The 9,277-nt window shown below is 60.0% G+C and overlaps 1 protein-coding gene and 1 long non-coding RNA gene across 5 annotated transcripts; one reads left to right on the top strand and one right to left on the bottom strand.

Moving 5' to 3' along the window:
• The first annotated feature begins 2,381 nt into the window (after positions 1-2,381).
• On the top strand, positions 2,382-7,354 carry TESC (tescalcin). Of its 4 annotated transcripts, none has more exons than XM_084539099.1 (8): positions 2,383-2,540; positions 5,186-5,255; positions 5,684-5,764; positions 6,124-6,185; positions 6,272-6,333; positions 6,405-6,512; positions 6,944-6,991; positions 7,061-7,354. In XM_084539099.1, exons 1-8 carry the CDS (start codon positions 2,483-2,485, stop codon positions 7,136-7,138), a joined length of 567 nt encoding a protein of 188 aa, XP_084395225.1. In that variant the 5' UTR covers positions 2,383-2,482; the 3' UTR covers positions 7,139-7,354. The 4 variants fall into 4 exon arrangements, with proteins under 4 accessions (XP_084395224.1, XP_084395225.1, XP_084395222.1 ...); XM_084539097.1 differs by having other exon boundaries at positions 2,385-2,540; positions 6,046-6,185; XM_084539098.1 differs by lacking the exon at positions 6,944-6,991 and having other exon boundaries at positions 2,382-2,540; positions 6,405-6,532; positions 7,030-7,354.
• A 394-nt stretch (positions 7,355-7,748) lies between these two features.
• On the bottom strand, positions 7,749-8,619 carry LOC311420578. The gene is made up of 2 exons (XR_014684380.1): positions 8,567-8,619; positions 7,749-7,966 (listed from the first exon to the last, which is right to left on the bottom strand). It is a non-coding gene; the product is annotated as an uncharacterized lncRNA (long non-coding RNA).
• Between the last annotated feature and the right edge of the window lie 658 nt (positions 8,620-9,277).

Here is a 9,277-nt window from a genome sequence, read left to right as displayed (position 1 = left end):
GTGGATTTCCACACGGCTTAAAGGCCCAAACGGAGTCACTGCAGAGAAGGTTTTCCTCTGCATTCAGGTATTATGGGGTGCGGAGTGACACATACAGAGCCTGCAGAGCTCTGGTTCCTGAAGCAAAGCCTGCAGGCTGGCTGCAGCAGCGTGCCCTGTCACTCAGCAGTTACAACACCGTAGCTCTGTCAGAGAGTTAGGCACCGTGCCCTGTTAGGTGGAGGCTCTTAGTCTATTATAGCACTTCAGATATCACCACGTGCCATCCCACACCCCTCCTCCTGAGAGAATGCTTGACCTGCATGCCACCCTACTGAAGTACAGTTAATAATAGGAGAAATAAATACTGACAGCCCAGCACTTTTCCCAGGGGAGCGGTGGTGGTGGTGGTGGTGGTGGTGGGCTGTAGGAGCCGTGGTGCTTTACAGCAGCCCTGCGTGGCGAGTGGTGAGGGTGCTGCACTCCACGTACCACTGCATCTTTCAGTAGCTGTGTACTGAAATGAATTTGGAGTTGGGGGGATGGATTTCCTCAGAAGCTGAATGGATCCAAGTGAAAGCAGGGCAGGAAATCATCAGGCAAAACCTTAAAATCCACCCCCCTTGGTTTTGAGGGTTGGAGTAGATAGAGTTTGACTCTCCAAACCTTTCTGAGGGTTGAAAGGAGATCCCAAAGCATCCTGACAGGGATGCAAGGTAGGGAACGGGACTGTTGGGTCACGAGGTCCATGCTGGTGGCTTGGAACAGGAGCAGGGCTCCCTGTTCCCAGCCTCTGATGGTGCCCTGGGACAGCGTCCGTGTCAGTGCATTTCCTGGGGCTCTGGGTGTCCCTCTGCCACTCTGGTGGCACCTTGCCCCTCGCAAGCACACCCAGTTACCACGCCCCGAGCTCCTGGGCCCCTCGGTGTGCTGTCTGGATGCCAAGTAGAACCGTGCCATAACAAAGCCACAGCCACCAACGCGGAGCTGCCCAAAGCTGCTCTGAAAACTCCTGTGTTCCTCCTGCAGCCTGGGGGCTGGCGGTGTTGCTTGATGTGGGTTCAGTCCGCAACTAGTCTTGGGGAGGGGGAATTGCCCCGTGAGTTTGTGCAGCTTCAGTCCCACCGTGTGTTTTCCCATGCACCCGGTGGCTCCCCTGTCCCCCTCTCCCCTCCTGGCCGTGCAGCAGCCGTTTCCCCAAGAAGGCAGGAGAGGATCCCAAAAGTTTTCTGTGTCCATGCATAGGGTCTGGGTCCCCAAGAGCGATGTCCCTGTGCTCGAGATGTGTGTCACACCTCACCACCTGTCCTCTCTTGTGTCTGTGCAGAGCTCACTTGGAAAAGGGGCTGTTTTGCTTCCAGGAGGAGGTGGAATTACTGCCTGAGCTCCCAAAAAGCCCAGCCTGGTGGGCGTGGGGCGGCACCAGCAGCCCCTGGCTCCCCTGGGGCAGGGGGTGCAGCTGATGCCCCCCTTCTCCCTCGCCTTTTCGTGCCATAAGCTGGGGCAGGGCAGGTGCTGTCACCTCAAAATAGCTTTCTGGGGAGTGAAGGAAAAAATAATAGAGGGTGGAGGGGGAAAAAGAGGTGTGGAGGCAGCATGGGGGAGGCAGGCAGTATCAGGAGGTGCCTGACCTGGGGGAAAATGGAAAATAACTGTAAGGGAGACTGGCAGTGGCCGTGGGCTGGGTTAGAGCAGGGCAGGGGGCTTGTGGCTCCCCTGTGCCATGGGGCAGAGCCCCTCGGGCAGGGAGCAAGGGCTGGGGGCTGCAGCCTCCTCGAGAGGTCTGTCCTGGTGCTCCTGCTCTGGAGGGAGGCCGGGGAGCTGCAGGTCCCTCTGGCAGCGTGGGGCAGCCTGGAAGCGATGCGGTTCCTTTCCTCTTTGTGCGTGGCTTCAAATCAAATAAAGCAAACCATCCCCCCTTGGTACCTGCTGCCGGAGTGTGCTGCTTTGCTGCGCCGCCCCACTCCTAAAACCCTAAAACCCTTCCTCACTTCCCCAGGGTGTTTTTCTCTCCCCCTGCACTGGGGGAAGGCGGTCGTGGTGGGTCCTGGCAGAGACTGAGAATACCAGAACCCCCCTGCTCCCTGCTGCAGCCCCCCTGGCTGGGCTCATAGCCTCAGGGGAAGGATTTCAGCCCTTTATTTTTTTTGGGGGGGGGGGCCACTACCACCTTTTGCCTCCCCCTCCCACATTTTTCTCCCTCCGTCTCCCCACCTTCCACAGGTCACAGGCGCACGGCACGGCCGGGGGACCCCCTTTTACCCCCCCTACCTTCAACCACCCCCGATCCCCCGGCCTCTCCTCTCCCCGGCAGGGGGCTGTTAACTCTGAAACCTAACGACGGCGAGGCGGCGGGGAGCTCAGGGACCCGGGGGAGCCCCGCAGCAGCCGCCACCGCCGCCGCCTCCTTTCCCCGTGCGCCCGCCCTTAGCGGCGGCGGAGCCCGGTGCTGCGGCCCCCGGCGCGCCGCCTCCCGGCCCGGCTCGGCCCGGCACGGCCCGGGATGGGCTCCGCGCACTCGGTGCCCGCCGAGATGCGGGCGCTGGCCGACAGGACCGGCTGTGAGTGCCACCGAGGGGGGGGGGGGGGACACGGCACTTGGGGGGGACATGGGATGGAGAGGGGGTAGGGGACTTTGGGGGGCGCATGGCACCGAGGGGCGCATGGCACCCGGGGGGGGATGTGGGATGTGGAGGGGGATGCGGCACCTCTGGGGGGGGTGGCAGGGCACCGGAGGGGGTGTGTGATATGGGGGGGGCTGTGTGGGGATGGGGACATGGCACCTGGATCGGGGGGGGGGCTGTGTGTCACCTGTGGGGAATGTGGCACATGGGGGGGGGACATGGCACTGGAGGGGGCTGTGTGGCACCTCGGGGGATGTCATCGCCCCAGGGTGCTCAGAGCAGGCTGGGCTGGGGGCGAGGGGGCTCTGCTGGGCTTGGGTGCAGGGGTCCGGCACATCGCCCTTCCTGCTCCTTCCTCCTCCTCCTCCTCTTCCTCCTTCCTGGCCAAGGGCCGGGCACCGCAGCACCCACCGGGGACCCCAGGGTGAGCCCAGCCCTGCCTGCATGGGGAACATGAGGGGGCCGTGGGGTGGGTCTTGGGGAACGTCCCGGCCTGGGGGTGCTGCCAGGATGCCCGAGGGCGGCACCCACATCACGGGTCAGTCCTAGAGCAGGGGCGTACAGAAAGCAGCTCCCAAAAAAGTCCCGTTAAAACAAGAGGGATGGGGGAATTGCATCAACTGGTCCGACTGCTGGGGAGGGCTCAGGGACAGGGCAGTACACCCTGTGCCTTGAGGCCCAGAGGCCAGAGGTGTCCCCATGGTGCTGGGAGCCCTTTTTTGGGGACCATGCCTGCTCCTGGCCATGGTGAGAGGCAGCAGGGGCAGGACAGAGCCTCCCTGGAGCATCCCCTCCCCAGAGCATCCCCTTTAGCTCAAGCAGCACAAACAGCCGCAGGCTGGGAAGCAGCAAACCTTCCTTTTAATATATATATCTATATGTTTCCCCCCACCTGCTTGGACACAGGCCCGCTGTGTCAGAGCACTGAGGATGCTTCGCAGCAGTGCCAGCAGCCGCTGCTGCCCTTGAGGCCGTCCTCCTGCCAGGCAGCCTCTGCCCTTTGGGCAGGTGCAGCGCTTTCACCCTTCCCAGGAGCCTGGCTTTGGGGAAAAAGGGAGGAAAATCCCTCCCTTTGCCTTGGAGCAGGGGGGAGACGCAGGGATGGACCCACAAGCATCCATCTGGTGGTCCCAGTTTTTGTCCCAGGGGTGTTTTCTGGGACTTGAAAGCTTTGGGGCTGCACCCACGGCCCCGATGCCGGCGGCTCCGTGGCCCGGCTGCTCCCACGGCGCCGGCGATGCTGGCATGGGGCGCTGGGAAAGGTCGCGGCACCACGGCCAAAATTGGAAAGTGGAGTCCAGAGAAAGTTTCCATGTGCATGGACAGCAGCAAGGCACGAGAGGGATTTAGGGAAAAAAAAATTAATAATAATAAAAAAATAACCTCATATGGGTGAATGGGGCTGCCCGTGCGTCACCGCAAAGCCAGGGTTGAGATTGGGGACTGCAGGGGGGGGAGAAGGATTTAGGGGAAAAAAAATAACTCATAAGGGTGAATGGGGCTGCCCACGCATCAACGGGGAGCCAGGGATGGGGTCAGGGGCTGGAGAGGGGGCTCAGAGCCCCCCGGCCCCATCCCATGGAGGGGAAAGGGCGAGCTGCCAGCACGGGCAGGCAGGGAGCCACCGCGAGGCGCAGGTGGGTTTCCAGAGCATTAATAGGGCTCTGGAAACGCTCGGCAGGATCAATACGGTTTCTATTTCAAGGCTGCGAAACAACAGCAAAAAAAAAAAAAAAGCAGCGAGGGACGGTATTTAAACATAATAAAAGAGAGAGCGGGAGAGAGAGAGCCAGCCAGCGTGGGCTTGGTATTGACCTGTTGTCTCCCAGCTGCCGGAGTTAACCACTCGCAGCCCCCCAGCTGTATGTCAGGATGCTTTTCTCTGTAGTTTAGGATGCTTTTTTCTCTTTCTCCACACAGCCAGGGGAGGCCGATGGTGGTGCCGGCTCCGCAAACAGCCCCGGGCTGTTGGCTCCTGGGCTCCTGGGAATTGTCACTGTCAATATTTGCAGCACAGCGCCAGCCTGGTGCCGCCTCGGGGGGTTGCGGGGCTGGGCTCCAGCCCGTGGGGAGCAGCTGGGAGAACAAAATAAAATAAAATAAAACCCCGCGGTGGAGCGAGGCGGCTGTGGGACAGCCCTCGGGGATCGGTGGTTTGAAGCTTGCCTTTGGTTTTCGGGTGCCAGTGCAGCTCCCCCCACCCAGCCTTTCTTCCTCCCTGATGGTACATGGGTGGCTGCTGTCAGTTTGGGGGGGTTTCTTCTTTTTATGTTGTTTTCTGTGTCCCATCAGCTTCCCAGCATGCGGCAAAGAAACAGCACTGACTCCAGGCTGCAAATGCTTGGGGACAGTTTGCTGGGACAGGAGCAGGAGCAGGAACAGGGGCAGGAGCAGGAGGCTCTTTGGCTCTTGCTGGGGCTGGGGGGGCTTTGGCATCGTCCCCAGGCTTTGCAGCAGGTTTTGGTGCCCAGCGGTCTCCTGGTGGCAGTGGGGCTGTGCCCCCTGGCAGGACACGAGCTGGGTGTCCCCAGGTGTCCCATGGGGAGCTCAGCCCCCTTCTCCTCTGCTTTTTCCATCGGCAGTCACCTCGGAGCAGATCGAGCACCTGCACCGGCGATTCAGGCAGCTGAGCCGGGACCAGCTGACGATCCGGTACGGCGTCCCCCTCCCTGCTGCAGGGAGACCCCCCCACGCTTTTAGGCTGCCCTGGGGGGAAGCCCAGCCGTGCCATCCTTCCCAGCCACCCCAGGAAGGCTGCAGCATTGCAAACAAGAAGAAAGAGGTGGTGAAGCAGTGGTCTGGGAGCAAGATCGCCCCTGCCAAACTTCCCCTTTACCCCAGCCCTAAAAATCAGTTTGGGGAGGGCGGAGGTGAGGTTGCTCAATAGCAGCCCCAGTGGGTTTGGCAACTGTATTCTCCCCAGTTTCAAATTGCTTTCATGCTGAACTGGGGCAAATTCATGCAAAATCATTCTTGTTGTGATTGCTTTGGAAGGACGGGGCCAGGAGTTCTGTCCCAGCCCGTCAGGGGCTGCTGCAGCGCTCCCCCCTCCTCTGCTGTCTCTGCCTTGTTCTTTGCAGCAAGGAGAACTTCGACAGCATCCCCGACCTGGAGTTCAACCCCATCAGGGCCAAAATCGTCCATGCCTTTTTTGACAAGCGGTAAGAGCACCCCCGGCCCCACGGGAAGGGCTGGGGCCAGCTCCTGCATGAGGGATGCTGAGGGCAGGCTTCAAAGCTCCCATCCCCAAGGGCTGAGATGGAGCCAGGCTGGAAATTATGGAAATTGAAGCTGAGTCTTGGGGAAAAAGCTGGTGCCAGCTCTGAGCAACACGATACCATGGCTGAGTAGCACCGGGGCCACTGGGACCCAAAAGCTTTGGGGCGGGATGGGGCGAGGGGCTCGCGGCTTCGCCCGTCCCCAGCGGCTCCGCTCTCGGCAGGAACCTGCGGCAGGAGTCGTCGGGGCTGGCGGATGAGATAAACTTCGAGGACTTCCTGACCATCATGTCCTACTTCAGACCCATCGAGATGAACATGGACGAGGAGCAGCTGGATCGTTTCCGGAAGGAGAAACTCAAATGTGAGGCTCAGCCGCGAGCGCGGGGCAGCCGCGGGGCGGTGGGACGGAGGGGTCTGACCCTGCCGCCCCCCTCCTGTCCCTGCCAGTCCTCTTCCACATGTACGACTCGGACCACGACGGGAAGATCACACTGCAGGAGTACCGAAATGTAACGTGGAAAGGGGGGGACATGGCTGGGACCCACTGGTGCCAGCCCCTTCCTCACCCGCTGCCCCGCAGGTGGTGGAGGAGCTGCTGTCCGGGAACCCCCACCTGGAGAAGGAGTCAGCGCGCTCCATCGCCGACGGGGCCATGATGGAGGCAGCCAGCATCTGCGTGGGACAAATGGTGGGAGAGGGATCCTTGCTGTACCGCGAGGGTGTCAAAAAAATGGGGCTGGAAGGGGCCGTCATGCCCTGAGCATTGTCCCTTCTCTCCAAAGGGCTTTGCCTTGAAGTTTTATTGCAGCCAGCAGCTTTTGAGCTTTGTTTTTTGTTTGTTTGTTTGTTTGTTTGTTTTGTGTTTTTTTTTTTTTTTTCCCCATGTCAGAGCACCCCAGGGTGAGGCTCCCCAAAGAGCACCATGCTCACGGCTTCGTTGCTTACAAAAGAGGCAGCTCCCTGCAGCCCCGGGGATGCTGCGCTGGCTGGGAGCTACTCTTGGGCTGGTCATGGGGCTGTGCACCCATGGGGCCATGTCCCGTGGCCCCAAGGGACCAACCCGCAGGGGATCTGGTGCCGTGGGTGCATCCGTAACGCGTTCTCTCTTGCTGCACACAGGGCCCGGACCAGGTGTACGAGGGCATCACCTTCGAAGACTTCCTGAAGGTTGGTGGCCTCGCTCAGCTCCCTGCCAGGAGCCTGAGCCCGGCCCCGCTCACCCCCGGCCCCTTGCAGATGTGGCAGGGGATCGACATCGAGACCAAGATGCACGTCCGCTTCCTCAACATGGAGACCATCGCGCACTGCTACTGACCCTGAGGGGCAGGAGGAGGAGGAGGAGAAGGAGGAGGAGGCTGAAGCAGGAGGGCGAGGAGGACAAGGAAGAGGAGGAGGAGGAGGAGGATGAAGCCTCCACAGCAGCACCGAGCGCGGTGCAGCCGCCTGCGTGCCTGTCCCGAGCGGGGCCGCGTTCTGCTCTCTAGAAACATAAGAGGCTTTTATCTGTAATAAAAGATATTTCTCTTTTTACTCTTTACTGAGAAATACGCTGCCAGCGCCCGGTGCCTGACAGACTTCTCCCTGCACAGGAAACCTCCCCAAACCCTCCTCTCCCCTTAAACCTGTGTGACTTTTTCCACCAGGAATTACCCCAGCTCCGGTCCCCCCTGCAGGGCAGGGACGCGGGATGCGGGGACGCAGGCACACGAGGATGCAGGAGGAGGGTTCCCAGCAGCCTGGCGCTGCCGCCCCCACATGTTCCCGTTCCTACAAGCCACCGGAGATAACGGGTTGTTTACTGGTATTAATAACCGGGTGGCTCCAGGCGGATTGCCGGCTCTAAGGCAGCCCAAGATGGGAAGGCGGTGGGGAGGGGGGGAGGGAGAGGAAAGGGCAGTGGTTATTTTTAGAAAAGCTGGAAAGATTTGGTTTTGGTTGTTGTTTTATTATTATTATTATTTTCAAAAATAGCTTCCCCAGTGACATGGAAATAGCCCCTGCCCCAGCAAGCAGCCAGCAGCCCAGGAGCGAACACTGCAGGCTCGGCCACGCACCCGGAGGCAGCACCAGCCCCGGCCAGCATCCGTCTGTCCAGCTGGGCGGTCTGTCCCCACTGGAGGCTGTTTCTGCAGCTTTGCCCCTCTGGAAGGAAACCACGTTGGAGCATGGGCAGCCCCTGGAGCTGGGGGATCCCACCCTTGCAGCACGTGGGGCTCGCCCTGGGTGCAAGGGCTGGGTAGCATTGGGCTGGCAGTGATGGAGCTCCCAGTGATCCCAGCACAGCGTTTGGGGTCTCCCAGTGCTCCCCGGTGGCAGCCAAATCCTTGGCTGTGCTTGTAGGGCTGCAGGACTCAAGCCCCATGCTCCTCCAGACCCCTCCTGGGCTCACCCCTGGCTGCATCAGCACCAGTCCCTGCAGAGCCTCAGTGCGTGACCTCCCAGCTGCAGGAGCTGGGACTGAACCCCTCCGCCTCCTCCTCCTCTTCCTCCCTGCACTGGACCCTCACTGCTCCCTTCCCTCCCCAGGAACTCAAGAGCCCACTGTCCAGCCCCAATCCCCCAGGTCTGAGTAGCAACCACAGGCTCTTTTCCCCCTCCTCTTACAGGAATTCCCACAGAAATGCTGTGAACAGCCCTGCTGTCCCCACCCAGCTGCAGATCCATGCCCCGTCCTTTTCCTCCAGGACGCACACAGTGGGTGCAGCACCACTGCAAAGTGTGACCAAAAAAAAAACAACAAACCTGCAGTCCCAGGAGCAAACTCCCTAGCAGTTTTCTTGGAGCATCAGCATTTCTTGCAGCCAGCAAAGGCTGCAAGCGGCATGCAAAAAGAAGGGGGCAGGACCACAGGGTTATTTATAGCCCTTGAGCTAATTATCTGCACCCGGCTGCTTTGTTAGGGCACAAAAGGGCAGCGTGGGGCAGCCCAGGGTGCCTCGTCTGCAGCTTTGCTTCTCTCCTGTTTGTCTCCTCTATGGGAAATGGGATGAGGAGTGTGCAGGAGGAAAGTTACAGGGAGCAGATGAAAGGGACAGCAGGACTCAGGCTGACAAGCCTGAGCCTTGCCGCCAGCAGGGGACCAGGATAGAGGGCCAATGTCACCACTCCTGGTCCGGGACAGGCATTTTCTCTGTTAGTTTCTACCTCTTGAGCCACTGCCTCATCTCCCCTTCAGCAGCAGGGAAGGCTCCGAGGTACCAGGGGCTGGGAGGACGCCAGCTCTGGCTCAGATGCACTGAGCCATTAGAAATATGCAATGAGAAATCAGCAGCTGAAGGTTTTAGGGGACACTGAAGAGGGAAATCAGCAGCCAAATGTCATTGAAAGGAAAAAGGGCTGCAGAGAGGGGAAAAAAGTGTTTTTTTTTTTTTTTTTTTCTTCTTCTTCACCATCACAGCACATCCATACTATGTGCTTCTCCACCAGGACAGGGAAGGACAGTGTGCCACATCC

This window comes from Aythya ferina (genome assembly GCF_964211825.1).
Source record: "Aythya ferina genome assembly, chromosome: 17".
In the NCBI taxonomy this organism is placed as follows: Eukaryota; Metazoa; Chordata; class Aves; order Anseriformes; family Anatidae; genus Aythya; species Aythya ferina.
The sequence above is the reverse complement of the archived record's forward strand: the minus strand, read 5'-3'. Positions and strand labels throughout refer to the sequence as shown.

Bases quoted from the DNA above. Each gene is read 5' to 3' on its own strand.
- TESC (XM_084539096.1), top strand. From the start codon at position 2,483: ATGGGCTCCGCGCACTCGGTGCCCGCCGAGATGCGGGCGCTGGCCGAC. The intron at 5,765-6,045 runs GTAAGAGCACCC...CGCTCTCGGCAG, and splicing joins CATGCCTTTTTTGACAAGCG to GAACCTGCGGCAGGAGTCGT. The intron at 6,334-6,404 runs GTAACGTGGAAA...GCTGCCCCGCAG, and splicing joins CACTGCAGGAGTACCGAAAT to GTGGTGGAGGAGCTGCTGTC.